Source organism: Equus caballus, chromosome 15 (assembly GCF_041296265.1).
Source record: "Equus caballus isolate H_3958 breed thoroughbred chromosome 15, TB-T2T, whole genome shotgun sequence".
NCBI lineage: Eukaryota > Metazoa > Chordata > Mammalia > Perissodactyla > Equidae > Equus > Equus caballus.
In genome coordinates, this window is record NC_091698.1 from 86,130,235 (window position 1) to 86,149,545 (window position 19,311).

Sequence of the window (19,311 nt, forward strand, 5' to 3'; positions counted from 1 at the left end):
TGTAATCCTCTTAAAGTCTTTCTGTAAGTCTGAAATTATTTAAAAATAAAAAGTTAAAATATAAAAGGAACAAGTCTAAAGATTTGAGAACTGAAAGGACATTGTAAACTAGATTCTCCTGACCTGTGTTACTTTGATTCACAAAAGAACCAAAAGTAAACACACACACACCCCCTTTTCACATTTAAAGTTCAGAATTCATATTTATCTGAATTCAGACTTTCAAACAATATTTTATAATTTGTTTAGCAATTACTCAACTTTGGCACTAAAGGCAGCACCCATAATGTTAGAGAGGTATTTTTGTTGTTGTTGTTGAAGAATATTGACCCTGAGCTGATGTCTGTTGCCAGTCTTCCCTTTTTTTGTATGTGAGCAGCCACCACAGCATGGCCACTGACATACCAGTGGTGTAGGTCTGCGCCCAGGAGCCAAACCCGGGCTGCCGAAGCAGAGCGCGCTGAACTTAACCTCTAGACCACCGGAGCTGGCCTGGAGGGTTTTTGTAGTAACTTCTGAATTTGTCTACACATTGGCTAACAGTTTTTGTGGATATTAGCCTCTATATGTTGTTTTTCCTCTTAGCATAAATGGCAATGTCAGCTTTTAGCATATTGAAAATATCTCTGTGCTTCAATCTATGCTAACACATTGTGCATTTTTCCCCCTGAATATGCATTTCCCAATGAAATGAGGATGTCAAGACATATCCTGGTACAAGACTGTCCCGCAGGTATTAAAATGCCCCTCAGAGACATGTGAGGATGAGCATGATAAGGAAGCAGCAGATATTTTCCATTTGAAATCATTTCACTGCTGCTGTTTCTTTAGTGGCACCACCACGTCAAATGGTTGCCCCACAGTACCCTAGGGTAATCTTGTATGATGTACATGTGACTTTTCCCACAAGGAGCTTCTTGGATGTTAGGCTAAGAAGTGATCAAATTCTGGAGTGCCTACTATTAAGTAAACCAGTGTCAGGCTGGGAAAGGGAATTTATGCAAAGAAGTTAGAGTGAAGAACAAGATCTGACCAGTGGGTGAAAATTACATGGAATACTAAAACTAACCTTTGATTTATGTGAATAGTATAATGAGAATCTACTATCGGAATAGCAGTTTAAAATGTTGAAGTGTATAGAAAAATTCTAATTGTTAATTCTAAGAATGCTGTCTAGGATTCTGTAGATTACCTTATGCCATAGTTGTGAGACCTTTGAACTCACAACCTGGTTGTTGCTTTTCACCTACTTCAGATTCTTCTCTGTGTTTTGATGGATACCAAATTTGAAAACGTCAGAGAAGCTTATTTCAGTCTAGAGGAAACGTGAGTTTTCTGTGGTCTATAAAGATGACAAAAAAGAAGACTCAAAAGAAACAGAACTATTGATAGAATGACCCCAAAAATGAGACTACTTCGACAAAGAGTTAAATTTAACAAGTTTTGGGTTTCTTTTTGAAAATGGGCTTTTCCCATGCAGTTTGTTTTCCTACACAGGTGTTTCCTTAATGTGGGTTAGCTCATACACCATCAGATAGAGAGAGGACAGTGTTAATGTAGAGTGGAGACTGGGTTGTTGGTTCATAGATAATTTTCCCCAGCATATTAATGTTCTGGGCTGAACAAAGAAATGATCACAATTAAAGAGAAGTACAACTGTTTTAAGAAAGAAGCTGAAAACCCTGCAGAAGTTCCTTTTAGTGAAACAAGTGACTGGTTGGGAGGGTTCATGAACTGCTCCACTTTCTAGAGTGTTACACTAATGAAGCTGTGGGTACAAATGAAGAAGCTGTGAAGACGTTCCTGCCCCGCCCCCACCCCATGCCGAAAAATTAGCTGTTGGAGTCAGCTATCCCCTGGATCTGATAGTTTTGATAAAACTGATCTATCTTGGAAGTTGTATGCCCTTCTCACGAAAAAAGGAAAAAAGGAAAAAAGTGTCTCAGGATTTAAGGCTGAAAGGTATCATCTGACAGTGACTCGTGGTGGAAATGCATGGGGAGATTTATTTGTGCTGGTGCTCTTGTTAGTATTGCCATTGTTTGGTTAGTCCTCCATTTACAAGGCTACGTAGGTTTTTAGGTTTATTCCAACCCTGTTTTTCTCATAGACCTTATTATTTTTAAATCCACAGTTTTGCAGTAGGTACAATTTTCCAGTAATATATGTGTTATATTACAGCATAAATACTCTCATTTTTTAAAATGATATAAAGGGAATTACATACAGTCATGTACTGCATAACGACATTTCCGTCAATGATGGACCGCATATATGACAGTGGTCCCAAAAGATTAGTACCGTATAGCCTAGGTATGTAGTAGGCTGTACAGTCTGGGCTTGCATAGGTATTTTAGGGGAGGAAGAAATTTTCCTCTACCCTTTTAGATTCTTCTGACTGGTCTAAGAATTAAATTGAAATGAGACAGAGTAACAGGAGAAAAACAAAAGTTTAATAACTTGTATACATGGGAGAAACCCAGGAAGACTGAGTAACTCACCAAAATGCCTGAAGCCCTCTCCTTAAAAGTCATGCTCGGCTAGAGACAAAAGAAGATGTCGGGGGTGAGGAGAGTCAGGGATTTTAAAGAGACGGAAGGCAATTCACAGGTAGGTGGAAAGGAATAAACACTTGGAAAACAAGTATTTGGCCACACAGAAACAGAAGAACACAGAGGGGAGCCCAACAAACAGGCCTTTCTAGGTTCCTCCCTGTCTACCACCTAGTTCATGTGATGATGCTTCCTGAGACAGGTATTTTTTATCTGAATTCTTTTAGGCAGTTAAGGGGAGGTAACAAGAAAAACTTTGAGTTTTTTGTTTCTTAAAAATAGCCTAGAATAATCCTCATGTTAGAGAGACACATTTTGGGGTGGCAAATTTTGTTTCCCTTCAGTACACTCTATGATGTTCCCACAACAACGAGATCACCTAACAATGCATTTCTCAGAATGTATCCCTGTCATGAAGCGACACATGACTATGTTTATTTTACTATAGCTTTAATTATTTAAAAAAAAATTTTGTTGCACCACATTAACAAAATTAAGGACAAAAATCATATCATCTCAATAGATGCAGAAAAAGCATTTGACAAAATTCAACATCCATTTGTGATAAAAACTCTTATCAAAGTGGGTATAGAGGCAATGTACTTCAACATAATAAAAGCCATATATGACAAGCCCACAGCTAATATCTTGCTCAATGGTGAAAAGCTGAAAGCCTTTCCTCTAAGATCAAGAACAAGACAAAGATGCCCACTCTCCCCACTTTTATTCAACATGGTATTGGAAGTCCTAGCCAGAGTGGTTAGGCAAGAAAAGAAATTAAAGGCATCCAAATTGGAAAGGAAAAAGTAAAATTGTCACTATTTGCAGATGACATGATACTATATGTAGAAATCCCTAAAAACTCCACCAAAAAACTGTTAGAATTGATAATCAAATTCAGTAAAGTTGCAGGATACAAGATCAACATAAAAAAATCTGTTATACACTATCAGAAAGAGAAATAAAACAATCTCATTTACAATTGCATCAAAAAGAATACAATACCTAGGAATAAATTTAACCAAGGAGATGAAAGACCTGTATATTGAAAATTGTAAGACATTGGTAAAAGAAATTGAAGAAGACAGATAAATGAAATGATGGTCTGTGCTCATGGATTGAAGAATCAATATTGTTAAAATATCCGTACTGTCCAAAGCAATCTACAGATTCAGTGCAATCTCTATCAAAATTTCAATGGCATTTTTCAAAGAACTAGAACAAATAATCCTAAAATTTGTATGGAACCACACAAAAAAACAAATAGCCAGGGGCTGGCCCCGTGGCCGATAGATTAAGTTCGCGCACTCCACTGCAGGCGCCCCAGTGTTTGGTTGGTTTGAATCCTGGGCGCGGACATGGCACTGCTCATCAAACCACGCTGAGGCAGCGTCCCACATGCCACAACTAGAAGGACCCACAACGAAGAATATACAACTATGTACTGGGGAGCTTTGGGGAGAAAAAGGAAAAAATAAAATCTTTAAAACAAAACAAAACAAAACAAAAAACAAATAGCCAAAGCAATTTTGAGAAAGAAGAACAAAGCTGGAGGCATCACGCTCCCTGATTTCAGGCTATATTACAAAGCTATAGTAATCAAAACAGTGTGATATTGGCATAAACACAGACACATAGATCAATGGAATAGAATAGAGAGCCCAGAAATAAACCCATGCATATATGGTCAATTAATTTACAACAAAGAGTCAAGAATATACAATGGGAAAAGACATTCTCTTCAATAAATGGTGTTGGGAAAACTGGAGAGCCACATACAAAAGAATGAAACTCAACCACTATCTTATACCATACACAAAAGTTAACTCAAAATGGAGTAAAGCCTTGAACATAATATCTGAAACCATAAAACTCCTGGAAGAAAACATATGCAGTAAACTCCTTGACATAGGTCTTGGTGATGATTTTTTGAATCTGACACCGAAAGCAAAAGGAACAAAAGCAAAAATAAATGTGGGACTTCAGCATGCCAAAAACCTTCTGCATAGCATAGAAAACCATCAATAAAATGAAAAGGCAACCTACTGAATGGGAGAAGGTATTTGCAAATTATATAAGGACTAATATCCAAAATATATAAAGAACTCACATAGCTCAATAGCAGAAAACAAACAATCTGATTAAAAAATGGGCAGAAGATCTGAATAGAAATTTTCCCAAGAATAGGTATGTGAAAAGATGCTCAGCATCACTAATTATCAGGAAATGCAAATCAAAACCACAGTGAGATATCACCTCACACCTGTTAGGATGGCTGTTATCAAAAAGACAAGAAATAACAAGTGTTAGTGAGGAGGTGAAGAAAAAGTAACCGTTGTGCACTGTTGGGAATGTAAATTGGTGCAGCCACTATGGAAAACAGTATGGCGGTCCCCCCCAAAATTAAAAATAGAACTGCCATATGACCCAGCAATTCCACTTTTGGGTATTTATCCAAAGAAAAGAAAATGAAAACACTTACTCAAAAAGATGTATGTACCCCCATGTTCATTGCAGTGTTATTTATGATAGCCAAGATATGAAAACAACATAAATGTCCACTGGTGGATAAATGGATAAAGGAATTGTGATATATATACACAATGGAATATTATTCAGCCATAAAAAAGAATGAAATCTTGCCATTTTTGAAAACGTGGATGGACCTTGAGGGCATTATGCTAAGTGAAAGACAAATACCATATGATCTCTTCTATGTGTGGAATCTAAGAAAACCCCAAAAAACAAAGAAACAAGCTCATAGATACAGAGAATAGATTGGTGGTTGCCAGAGGCAGAGTAGGGGGCTTGGCAGAAATAGGTGAAGGGAGTCAGAAAGGAAAAAAAAAAACAAAACAGGCAAATACTGTAGATATCAGTTAAGTATTTTTTCTTCTTTTCTTCTTTTTTTTCCCCCAAGGAAGATTAGCCCTGAGCTAACATCTGCCAATCCTCCTCTTTTTTCTGAGGAAGACTGGCCCTGAGCTAACATCCGTGCCCATCTTCCTCTACTTTATATGTGGGACGCCTCCCACAGCATGGCTTGTCAAATGGTGCCATGTCCACACCTGGGATCTGAACCAGGGCACCCCGGGCTGTGAAGCGGAACATGCGCACTTAACCAGTGCGCCACCGGGCCGGCCCCTAACTATTTTTTAGAAAATGCATGTGGGGCCGGCCCTGTGGCTGAGTGGTTAAGTTTTCGCACTCCACTTTGGTGCCCCAGGGTTTCACCAGTTTGGATCCTGGGTGTGGACATGGCATGGCTCATCAGGCCATGCTGAGGCTGCATCCCACATAGCACAACCAGAAGCTCTTAGAACCAGAATATACAACTATGTACTGGGGGGAAGGGGGCGGGGGGGGTGGGGCTTTGGGGACAAGAAGAAGAAAAAAAAAGGGAGAAGAAGATTGGCAACAGTTGTTCGCTCAGTTGCCAATCTTTAAAAAAAAAAAAAAGAGCATGCACTCCAGTCTAGCAAATCTACTTCTAGTAATTTAACAAAATAGTCATGGATATAATCACAGATTTATTTATGAGGATGTTTATTGCATTGTTGTTCATAATAGCAGAGAAGGTGGAAACAACCTGAAAGTCCAAATATAGGAAATTGATTACATTCACCAAAAATTATACTATAGAGCCATATTTTATTATATGAAAAATTAGTCAGGATATGTTAAGGCTGTTAAATTTGTATGTATAATTTGAAAAAAAAAAATTTTGCGTGCTTTTCACAGACTAACCCAAAAGAAGGGATGTGGGTTTATGTAGTTTAGTAGTTTTAAAAACACACCGAAAATTGAAAACATTTCTAAGTCAGTTCAAGAGAACACATCTCCTAGAATTGCTTCAATTCAATGGCCGACACCAAATGTTGGTGAAGATTTGGAGCAACCGGAACTCGTGTTCAAGCCACTTTGGAAGAAGCCCTGGTGGTTTCTTATAAACCTAAACAGACACCTTCCGATGACCTAGCAATTCTATTCCTAAGTTTTTCCCACATGAAATAAAAACTTCTGCCCATAAAAAGACTTTTATAAGAATGCTCTTATTAGCCTCAGAAGCATCTGAGGTGTCCATAATAATAAAACATTGGAAGAAAGTTAATTCAAGAGACAGTTTGTCTGGAATTGGCTTCAGAGTAATCCAGGTTGAAGGGAGAGTGAAAGCATAAATGAAACAAAATTAGTCATATGTTGAGAATTGTTGAAGCTGGGTAGTAGGCGTATTATGCTATTCTCTCTACTTTGGTGTATATTTTTAAAATTTAATAATAGAAAAATTAGTTCTGATTGTAAATTTGTGATTGTGATTGTTGTCTGAATAAAGCACAGTGTTAACGTAGCCTAACATTTTGGTGGGTAGGGCAGATTTATTAAGATTCTTCAGTGTTTATAAACTAACACACTGACTTTAGAGACTTAAAAGTTATTTAAAAAAAAAGCAGTGAAGGTATTTAAACTTCTCTCCAATTTTTCCAAACTTCAGAGTTTTGGGATGTGTTATATTTCTCCTTAGAAAGATAATTGCTCTTGTTTTATCATTTATTCTCTAGGTTCGTATTGACTTTAGTTTGGAGAGGTCAGTCCCCCCGCAGAGGATTTTTAAATTTGATACTATCTTTACGAAAAGGAAACCTGAATAAGTAGCATGGAGAGTGAGGGAGAAGGGAGGGAGTCGGGAAAATAGCTGCGTCCTAATCATTGTTGCAGGAGATGCTGCTGATAACGCTCTGTGGGACGCTGTGCCACACTCTCCTTAGTTCACAGAGGAGGTGGGAAGTGGACGGAGATGGGATTGCGTTACTGCTGGTAGATTTTCAGGGTGGCAAGAATATTTCATGCCTGGAGATGTCCTCTGATGATACTTTGACCAGCATGTCCTCTTCTGCTATATGCCAAAATATGGGACTTTTCTTCCCACTGTATCTTTGAAATGAGACGTTTTCTGGATGTTCTGACCTTTTTTCCTGGACATTGAATAAAGTTTGGCAAGAATTACGTGGCATGTAAGTGTGTGTATATGTGTATTTCATAGATACTATAATTATGGAGGTTTTATAGTCTCCGTTAGCAACCTCTCGTTACCATTATAATCCATTGTGGGTTATTACCATGTTTCATTGATTTGAAGATAGTTTTTCACATCTTAACAGCTCTCGTATTTGAGATAACCTCATATAGCAGTAAGAATGGCATCCTACAATTACAGTTGACCAAGTAGTGGTTATGGGTTGTCATTTCCTGCACATGTGTGAACTTGGTCATAGCTGTTAATATTGTTGTCACTTCAACTGAATTATGTTTTTGGTACTGCATGGAGTGTTATTTAAAATGTCCTCAGAAAGAGTATACTCTGATTTGGCATTAAACAAAAAGTTTTTGTAAACACAGAAAGCCATGGACACAGAACAGAGGGAAATAAATTTGATATTAGTGAGACAAGTATTTATTATTGGAAGAATTCCATATTTTCCTGCAAATCAACAACCAGGTGCTTTATAGAACCATTTTTTTAAAAGGAAGATATCCACAAATAAATGAAACTGTATATTTTTTTACTGAGATTTTACCAAAATAATGTCTTGTCATACCAAGCAGTGCAACTGAAAGTTGATGAAATTGCCAAATCCTTCTGAATGGATGAAAGAAACGTCAGTTCATCAAGAGGCTAGTATGACCGAGTCGTGTGTCATGAAGGATTCAGTTAATTAAGTCATTGAGTTAGTTTAATTGGCTGAGTGTTTTCCTTTCTTAGAGGTAAAAAAAATAATGGTGCATCTTACAAGTGGTGGTGTGTTAGGCTGGATGAAATACAGGGCATAAAACTGATTTTGTTATGATCAGGTCTGTAGTAAGGAAGCCTGTATCACTGGCATTAGATTGAACAAAATGGTAGAGACCTAAAAGTGAAACTTTGTTCCAGTTGAGTCTGTGGAGGAGAGTGCCTTACTAAATGATGCTTAGATAGAAATGACAAGTGGCTCCAAGACTTTCGTTTATAAAAAAGGTTTTTGTTAGGTAACAATGCTTATTGTGTACATACTGTAGGAAAGGTCCCCCGTCTCAGTTATTACTCATGAACTGGAAACAGGTCCTGATGTGTTCGGTCATGTTTCCCTGCCTGGGGCTTGTGGGCAGGGCTGAGAGCTGCTGGGCATGCAGTGTTGGGGCTGTTGGTGCAGTGCCCTCTCTGGAGTTCACTGGCAGCGCAGTCTAGCATGCACCCCTACTCTGGACCTCTGATACCCCCTCCTACCCAGAGGCTTGTGGTTCGTTGGTCTTCAGGCAAAGCAGAAAAATGCTTCACCAGAAAAACAGAGGACCCAGGTCTCCTCGTCACTTTACTTATGGCCTAAAAGCAGCCTGAAGAAGAGGACTGTTCCTGCTCAGATATTGCTTTTGTTTTATTATTCCTTTTAATCGTAAGCAAATGTGAGTTTATGTCATCATTTTAAAATACAGCTCTGTTGCTGTCCCTCTTTTGCTTAAAAACCCTTTCCTAGCTCCTTATGCCTCCTGGGTGAGGTTCTTAGCAGGACGTCGTGGTGCTTATCAGTCCAACCCCAGCCTGTCTTTTCACCTTCATCCCTGAGTGCTCCTATCCCCGACAGACCCCAGACTCAGCGTGCCGTGGTTTCTTTTTAGATACAGCAGTCCCCCCTTATCTGTGGAGGGTATGTTCCAAGACCCCCAGTGGGTGCCTGAAATCGTGGTTAGTGCCAAACCCTATCTTACTAAGCACTTCTCACGCACTGTGGCCATGACTTTTGCATTTTGAAATGGGGTAGCAAAACTAGCATGAATTTCTTTTTCCTTCTTCACAATTTCACAGATAGAAGATTCGTTCTTACCATAGATCTTAGCAACCTCTGCATATGATTTTTCCCCCACTCCTTATTAAATCAAGAATTTCACCTTTTCACTTGAAGCACTTTACAGCTTCTCTTTGGCATATCCAAATTGCCAGCGTTACTACTCTTGTGCTCTGAGCCATTGTTAAGTAAGATAAGGGTTACTTGAACACAAGCACTGTGATACCACCATAGGCAATCTGATAACAAGAAGGCCACTAAGTGACTCCTGGGTGGGTAGCGTATACAGCATGAATACACTGGATGCAGGGATGATTCACATCCTGAGCAGGACGGAGTGAGACAGTGCCAGGTTTCATCACGCTGCTCAGAACAGTGCATAATTTAAAACTTACGGATTGTTTATTTCTGGAATTTTCCATTTAATATTTTCGGACTGTGGTTGACTGCAGGTGACTGAAACCTTGGAAAGCAAAACCGTGGATAAGGGGGCCTCCTGTATTGCCACAGTGCCACAGGGGTTGTACCAGTTTGCACTCCCACCATCAATGTATACGGGCATTTGTTTCTCCACAGCCTTGCCAGCAGCTATGTTCTTACATCTATGAATTTTTGTCAATCTGATAGATGAGAAATGTTCTCAGTATAGTTTTAATTTGCGTTTCTCTTCTTTTGAGGAACGTGCATTTCGAGTGAGCAAAAGTAGTACACTTCTTGTCTTTGTTTTTGCTATTAGCTCTCACTGAAATGCCAATAACCCCTGACCTTCTCTCTCTCTTCCAACAAATTTTTGGCCCTAATGTTTCAAATCTCAGCTAAAATATCCTCTCTTCTTCGATGCTGTGAATCTTTCAATGTAGGATTAATTGTTCCCTCTTCTGCGCTCCTATGGCATGTTACATCTAGCTCACTTATGCCCTGAAGGGATGTACCTTGGTCTCCTGCAACTTTATGTCCCTGTGACTAAGAGTGTCTGGAAAATGATTGATGCTTACTGGAGATTCATTGGATTAATTGAGTAATGATTTAAGTTAGATGTGGCATGAGAAAGTATCTTTGGCTTGAATTCTAATTGAAAGCTTAAAGATCATGTACGTATTTGCAACCTTGTTGTTTTCATCAATATTATTATTCCATGATTTTCTCAAAACATTCTTTGCAGTGAGGAAAATATATTTCAAAATTTTTGAAGTTTTTCCAATCTTCCTTTTAACTGTAATAAATACAAATCTCTAATAGAAAGCACAGCAACATTATATTTTTGTGTTATTACAAAGTAATTTTCAAAGTCCAAAATAAATCTGTGATATGGACAAATTCAGTGTCTCATAAAATCGAAAGGCTGACCTTTCGCACTTAAAGGCCTGTAAGCATTTATGAGCACCTTATAAGCGACCTTATAACACTGGTCCTATAACCAGTTAATGTATGTTCTCCCTTGTTAGACAAAATATTTCTATAACTACACAAAAGTTTGTATAAAAACGTTTTAATCTGGAGAGTTGTAAAAATGTTGTTTTCAAGTCTGTTAACTAAATGTCATACATTGTTTAACTGATTACCAAATAAGTGATAAGGCAGTGGATAAGAAATATTCACCTGTTGCCCATAAGGAACTAGGAGATTTTAATGAAAATGATGAGGTTGAAAATTGCAGCTATGATGATCGAATGCTAAATTATTTTACTTGTTTTCCTATTTTTGAGAGAGTTTCTCCCCATTTTAAGACATAGAAAATGTAGTCATGGATGGAGGGAGGTGGGAATGGCGTCCAGGGTGATAAACGTCAGTACTGAGGATTAGAATAACAAGGGATAGGGAGGTAGGCAACAAACAGAAATACCCGTTTCTAAGAAAAAGCATGAGCGTTCGCACACAGATAGAAACAGCCTCAGTGTTTTATAGAGGAAGGCATAAATAAATCATGGTGTTTTGCTCAGTGGATCAGGCAGCTGTTAAAATGATTAGAAATGAAGACTTTGTAGCAAAACAATAAAATCTTTAGTAAAATGTTAAGTGAAAAAACAGATTATTTTCATCTACCCTATGTACAGGATTACATAGAAATATATACATTTGGAGGGAAATACGGAAAAATGGGAATTGTGGGGATGTACATTATTTGCAATTTTATTATAGTTTTTGTTATAAATATTATTGTGCTATAAAGAAATAAGGAGAAATGCAAAGAATGTGTTCAACTCAAGAGCAAAAACAAGACAAATAGGGAGAAAAAGAGCCAACCTATCTTTCACACAGTTATTTACTAAGACAAAATTTTTGAGCTGGAAATTCTTATCCCAACAGTTCTCAAGCTTTTTGGTCTCAGGGCTTCTTCACAGTAAAAATTATTGAGGACCCCAAAGAATTTATGTTGGATTTGTGTATGTGGGTTATATCTATCAGCATTACTATATTAAAAATTAAAATTGAGAAATTAAAAAATGTTATTTAAAAATAACAAGGATAATAAACCTATTACATGTTAACGTAAATATTTTTATGAAAAATAACCATATATTCCAAAACAAAAAAATTTAATGAGAAGAGTGCCATGTTTTATATTTTTGCAAATCTCTTTAATATTTGGCTCAATTGAAGACAGCTGGATTCTCATATCTGCTTATCCATTCAGTCTGTTGCGATATATTGTTTTGATTAAAGTATAGAAAGAAAATCTGGCCTCACACAGCTGTGTAGCTGGAAAGGGAGGACTATTTTAATAGCTTTTTCAGATGGTTGTGGATAGGCCACATTGCCTCTGGAAAACCCCACTGTATGCTCACGAGAGAATGAGATTGAAAAAGGCAAATAATATCTTAGTATTATTATAAAAATAGTTTTGGCCTCATGGACTCCCTGAAAATGTTTTAGGGACCTTCCAGGGGGCCTCTGACCATACTTCGAGAATCACTGTTCTGGCCCAGATGAGAAAACTGAAACTAGAATGTTAAGTGATTTTCCCCAAATCACATGGTTAATGGAAGACCCAGCACCAAGACACGGTTCCTCTGGTTTCATTCCTTATGCTTTTGGAGAACTTCAAATTATAGTATGACCTTAGGACAGTCTTGGAAACTGATCCTGAGCGTACATGTGAGGGTCTTCTGAGATATCAAATATGATTGTTCTTTTTCATCTAGAAGATTAAAAAAAACTCTTATCATGGGTGAATCAAAACTTCTTAGAGAAAGGAGCATTAGGATTATAAGTGGATTTGTAAAATGTAATTTTGAACAGAAGAAGGTATAGAAATACTAATTTAAACATTAAATTTATAATAAATGATAGACATTTAATATTTATTTACCATCTCTCACTAGCTAGAAAAACTTCCTGGCATCTTCTTTCTCAATAATTTTAAACAGACGCCTTTGATTTCATTTTGCTTTGTTGCAGTTATTTGCACATTCACAGTAAGAGGCATTTTCCATGTCTGGACTTCCAACGTTTGGTGACTTTCTGGGTTTGTTTTTAATGTTGTTCACTGATTCCTCCCAGATTCCACTGAGGTCTCAGAAACATTAGTGACTTGGATGCGTGAGATGGAAGGCATTTTGGAAAACTTTATTTAGCCTATTTGAGTAGGCATTTCTCAAGCCTCACCATCAATGCAAAGCCATGCATAGAGGGCTTTTAGGTGGTAACTTCACACTGTTATCACTCTCTTGCATACGTTTCAGAACCTTTCCCTCCCCCCATTCAGTGCTGGCCTGCAGTCTCTGTCCTCGATCTGACTTTCCTTCAGATTTCTTCTTCTTTTTCAGGATTTTATTGCAAAAGCCTCTTTCTTGCTCTGCCGTCTATGTTCCCTCGTGTTTCTGTTCCTTACTTACAGTTTCTTCTTTTAAAGATTATTCTCAATAAGAATGACTTCCAATTTACATATAACAGAATCAAGATTTTCACAGTTGCCAACAAGATGCACAGAAGTAAGTCTGCGTAGTCTCCTTTTTGCATGACAGGAGGCATCTTTGGGGAGGTGTCGTGGTGGGTCAGATGAAAATCCTGGCACCTGCTGTCCTGAAGAAACACCACAATGCCTTCAACTCCTTGCTTCCAATTTGGGTTGAATATATTCATAGTAAAAATCAAAATTATTCTGTAATCAGTGGGCAGAATCTTTAGGTCAGCTCTAACCAGTTTTATCTTTTCTACCTTTTTTCCCTGAAAGAAAGTATTTTAATGTTTTATGAGGAAACGCCACATTTTTTTATACCATTTTTTTCACTTCAACAAAAGTGGTGAGACTGAGAACATTGTTACTTGGGAAAGAGTGAGATGAAATGCTGGGTGCCTTTTGGCTTCACTCTGCCCCCAATCTCCAGGCCCATCCCATCCACACACAGCCCCCCAACCATCCCCGCCCCATCCTCACACCTTTGGATGGCGGGACGGCTGCTTACTGCGCTCTGCATCTTGTGTTCTCCTGTGTTTGCCCTTTTGTCTCTGTTTTTCTTTTGGAATAAAGATTGAAGTGGGGGCCTAGGTGTCCAGGTTGTCGTTACACAACTCACACATCCGGTTGTATGGCACTGCCTTTCCCCTCCTTTTTCCTTTCCTTTTGGAGCTGGAAAGGTGCTTGTGTGTTACAGGAAATAAAAGGAAAATTCATTAATTTGAAATATTGTTGAGAACCTGTTCTGTCTACATCTGTGACTCTATTTTTTTCTGGACTGTTTTCTAATTTTCTGTGTCCATGTGGGACTTAATTGTATTAGTGTTTCACATACAGTGGAAGCTTCCTACATATTTAAAAGAGAGCAATAAAGAGAACAGAAAAATGCAGTCCAGCCGGGGATATGGTATAATGGAGGGACTACTGATGGGCATTTGGGTATTTGGGTTCTAATCTCTCTTACTATAACTGTCTCTGTGACTTTGTCAAATAACTTCACTCTGAGCTTCAGTCTTCTCTTCTGTAAAAGAGAAAGTTGTGGATGATGTCTGAGTGTTTGCCCTTCTCTTTAGTATTTATTCAGCAATTACTTACCAAGTGCCAATTATGTGCCTGCCGCTGTTATGGATGCTGGAAATATGGCAGATGACCAGGCGGCCGGAGTTCCTGCTCTCATGACGTCTTACCATCAGGGGTGGGGTCTGTCTCCCCTGCTGGATAACCGACGTAGTAGTTTAAAGGACACCTGAGTTCTAGTCCTGGCTCTGTGTCTGATTTGGGTGGGACATTTACAAGTCATTTAAATGCTTTATTTTCTCATCTGTAAAATGAAGATACTAATACCTAACCTATTTAATTTATACAGTTGTTTTAAGACTCATTTAACATAATGTATGTGGAAATGCATTTGAATATAGTAGCAGTGTATAGTATAGTGTGTTGTAACCGTAGTGATGTAAAATATTACTGTAAGGTAAAAATTTTATATTGGTAGAAAATTTCACATGTAATTCAAAGCTCGGTTGGGAGAATCCTAAATTAACTTAATCTTGGAGTTCAGGGATGCTTGAAAAATATAAAGTATATTTGTTTTTCTTCTCTTCACAGAAAAAGATAATGCTAAATATGTTTTTAGACACAATGATGGCCGATCCTCCTCCCCAGTGCCTTGTCTGGCTGCCTCTCATGCACAGGCTTGCCCATGTGGAGAACGGTAAACAGAACTTTTGTCATTCAGTTCCTTATGCTGTAGGAAGTGTATGTACTGATACTATTTGGAATGTCCTTAGCTGTTATCAGCAAAATTTATAATGGACATTTGCTGGCACTCCATCATTTGAATTTGTGGTTTTAACTTTCAAAAGAGTAATATTTATTTCTCCAAAAAAAAAAAAGGAAAATGAGCTTATTACTTAGATAGGATACCAAGAGGGGTAATATCAGATCATAAAACTTTGAGGCTCAGACTCTAGGCTTTTTTCTCCTGAGATTTCGGTTGGTTGGTTTCTGCTTGAGCCACCTGACTCAGCCATGACTTCCTTTATTTCCCTTTAATTTATAAAATCCTAGATGTATAAACTTAGATATCTTCCATATCAACCACTGAAACTGTAATTATTTTGGAAAAGAGCTAAGATAGAGTTTAATACTGGGTTTCATGCATCTTCAGTTATTTCCTGTACTGTTTTACCTTGAATCTACTCTTGGTATCCTTCCCAGTAATTTGACTTAAATCTTTGTTTCGCTTGGAATTGGAGTGGTATTTATCTCTTCGTAACGTCGTGAGTTGTTCTGCTATTGCTATCAGTTTCTCTCCTTGTTTACGTTATTTGAGTTTATTAAAGGAAAGCCTGTGGTTTTTCTGTGTAACCTCTCTCCTCTCAAGGCCTGACTTGTCTCCCCTGATTCCACAACAGAGAACAACTGATGGCTGAGAAGGCGTTAAAAGGCAGAGTCCTTTCTTTCCCTCTGTAAGAATGAAATATGCTAACGTACTCTTTTTATTTTCTCCCCCTCCTATTCATGCCTTTTTTTTTTTTTTTAAGCTTCTCGGCATTTTGCCCAATTGTGACTTTAGTTCACAAGTACCTTAGATTCAGAATTATTTTTTTAAAGGTCCTGAATCTCTTGACTAGACTAAAATAGTTAAATTTTAAAAAAATTTTTGATGAAGTCCAATTTATCTATTTTTAAATTTTTTTGCTCATGTTTTTGGTGTTATATCTAAGAATCCATTGCCAAATCCAAGGTCATGAAGATTTATCTCTATATTTTCTTTGAAGGGTTTTATGGTTTTTCTTAGTTCTTCGTCGTATTTTTTTTTTTTTTTCTGGTGAGGAAGATTGGCCCCAAGCTAAAATCTGTTGCCAGTCTTCCTCCTTTTGCTTGAGGAAGATTGTGGCTTAGCTAACATCTGTGCCAATCTTCCTCTATTTTATATGTGGGATGCTGCCACAACATGGCTTGATGAGTGGTGTGTATGTCTGCACCTGGGATCTGAACCCATGAACCCGGGCCTCCAAAATGGAGCACGCAAACTTAACCACTATGCCACTGGACCAGCCCCTAAAATAGCTAAATTTTTTAATAGGATTTTTGGATAAATACTTACGCTATTAAATTATTACAATATTATTGGTTCTTTTGAGGGCAATATTTTTATAGCCTTAAATGTTTTAGTAGTTTCATGTCCAATTTGTTTTCATAAAATCATTTTGTATCTGCTATACCAATAGAGAGCATCTTATTTGTCAAGATGTGTTGTTATCCATATGAACATTTGATTGTGACTTTGTATGTAGTATATTATGTATTGATTACATTCTTATGTGGTTAGTGATACCATTTTTCTCAGAGAAAGAGAAATATTGTGAAATCATTGAAATATCCAGAAATAAAGCATGTTACCCATCACACTAGTATTTATATATTTTAATTTTTATGATGGGAAACAAATTCTCAAGTTATGGTATTTCTAGTTCTTTTCATTGTTTGGGCCCTTTACTTCCTGTGAAATTCATCAATTGAATTGTAATGAAGTTACTCTTCATAAGGGCAAAGATTTATTTGCATAAGCAAAAGTTGCACTTTTTATATCGATTTACTAATCCAGGTGACTAGTATATAAGAAGATAACTGCCACACGATGCACTCTTCCAAAAAAGAATGCTTTTACCAAAACCTGATGTTATTTGTAATTGACGCAGCACACTTGTTGATATTTCCCTCGTTCTGGTTCTCTGCTTTTCCACCTGGTCACCCATTCCACTGACTCATGTAAGCACTGGTTCTTGACTGGTTTAGAAGAGAATGGAAGAAAAATCACATAGACGTATATGTTCAACCAAAATTATCACAATATATTTGCTAGTTTAGTATTAACGTACATATATCACTTATTATTAACCCAAAATTATTAAAAGGAATTATAAACGTTGGCTGCACAGATCTTGACTTCATTGGTGTTAGCTCCAGATTGATTTGGGAGTCTGGTCCCTGGCGGAACTCTACTCGATTGTATAGTTTTAATTTGGAGCACAGACTCTTATTAGTACTTTCCTCATTCCTTAGAAATATTTTGTTGACAAAAGGCTTGAATTTCTTAGAGGAAGTATGTCCTTTGGAGTTCTCATTCCTGATTTTACTTTTCTTTTAGTGATTAGTGGTCTTTTATATTGTTTTCCTCACCTAGGGCTCAAATTTTTTTTTGAATTTTGATAATATAGTTAATATCATCCCTAGTTAGTGTATATTTTTGGAAGTAGGACTAAAAATCCTTATAATTGAGATAAGATTGGATTTGTGTACATTAGTGCTAGAAGGAGATGTTCAAAAGGATTTGAATACTATGTCCCCTTTTCCTATTGACTTCCATTTCTTGTGTTCAGAATTGAATTGCCAGAGGAAACAATTACACTACCAACATTTAAAAGTATAAATAACAATCTATACTATACCGCCATGCGTTGCCCACCTCCCACGCGGTGAACTGGACTTTCAGGCTGCGAGAGAACCCCAGTAATCTGAGTCCTGACTGCAGCCTGGCAGTGTTTCACGAGGTTAGACGCTGTATGAGGAGGAGAAGAGAGCGGCCGGCCCCTGGGTTTCCCTTCTTCCAGATTACTGTCCCTTTGTTGTTCTAGAGGACTTTATTTTCTGCTGTTACTTAGAGCTCTTACCTAAAACTGCTGTCTTAGTGTATCTAGCCTTGCTTTTTACCAGTTATCGTTTGTCCCCAGGTATGTGGTGGTATATAATTCTGCAAACATTTGAAGGCCTTACAGTCCAAGGTACTGTGTAAAATGCCAGTTCCTGGCTTCATGGATTTTGTGTTAGTGAAGGAAACAAGAATGTATACAACCAATAATACATAAAAACAATAGATTTGCAAAAGAAATTTTGGGGTAAAGGCTCCTCTCCTTCTTAGTTACGTTTGTCTAAATTTTGAGACAAGTTTCATTTTAAAGAAAAAGGTTAGTTGTTTTCTAAGGTGAATTGGAATTGTAGCATTCTAAGTTGAAACATTTTTTCTTAAGTCTTTTCCTTTTAGTCTAGTAAATGGCTGGTTAGATTAACTAAATAGGAGACAATTTAGATTCGTCAGTTCTAATTTTGTTTTCACCTTAGCGTTTATATTAGATTTGGTTTTCCACTGTGTTGACTTTATTCTCCAAATGAAATGACTTCTTTCTCCCTCTCATCCCCCGTCCTCCCTTGCCCTCCTCCCTCCCCTGCTTGTTCTGCCTGCCCAAGTCTTCCATCCCGTGGAGTGCTCCTATTGCCGGTGTGAGAGTATGATGGGTTTCCGGTACCGATGCCAGCAGTGCCACAACTACCAGCTCTGCCAGAATTGCTTTTGGCGTGGTCATGCCAGTGGCCCTCACAGCAACCAACACCAGATGAAGGAGCATTCCTCTTGGGTAACTGCTTTGTGCTTTGGTCTGTCCCCAACTGTTTGTCTATTTCATCACTAAGCAGCACTTGGGCCAGTTTCCTGATAGATGCCTGTCAAATAAGGATGTGGAGTAATATAATCTTAATACTGACATTTATGACGGAGTTTGCAAATACACTGATTTTAAAAGCAGAATTTTTAAAGTTCTGGGAGACGAAGATATTATTACATTTGAGATGGTCCCTTTATTCCGTACAATGGAATGTTACAATGTTCACTTTCCAAAGAGAAAAGTTCTTATCTTAAAATTGTAAAAAGGGATATTCCCCCAAATGCTTATTCTCTGAGCTTTTTAAGTAAGATTTAGAGTTCTTTTTTCAACCAGATTTTCTTCGTGTTTGTAGGTTTAAATGTTGCACAGAAAGCTGCGTGAAATAAAGGAGTTAAATTTTTGCCTCTCTGGAGTTGGAGGAATTGCCACTTTGGTGTCCTTACCTTCAAAATTAGTCTTTTGAATAACAGTATTTGGGTGGAGGTCAATATCTGATTTTTCTGTGGTGTTTATAAATCATGTAATATGCTTAGCATGATTTTTCTTTCCTTCTCTCAATTTATTTCCAGAGTTTTTAAAATATCATACTTTTATTT

At 37.6% G+C, this 19,311-nt stretch overlaps 1 protein-coding gene across 50 annotated transcripts in view; it reads left to right on the top strand.

Annotated features, from left to right (window-relative positions):
- Positions 1–19,311, top strand: part of DTNB (dystrobrevin beta) — a 237,966-nt gene that overhangs the window by 63,578 nt on the left and 155,077 nt on the right. For 49 of the 50 annotated variants that reach the window (XM_070235811.1, XM_070235815.1, XM_070235820.1 and 46 more), the window contains 2 exons: positions 14,877–14,982; positions 18,522–18,688. The exons of the other annotated variant lie outside the window; for it this stretch is intronic. In XM_070235811.1, the coding sequence (XP_070091912.1) occupies positions 14,877–14,982; positions 18,522–18,688 (273 nt within the window). The remainder of the gene's footprint in view (positions 1–14,876; positions 14,983–18,521; positions 18,689–19,311) is intronic. 50 annotated transcript variants of the gene reach the window in all.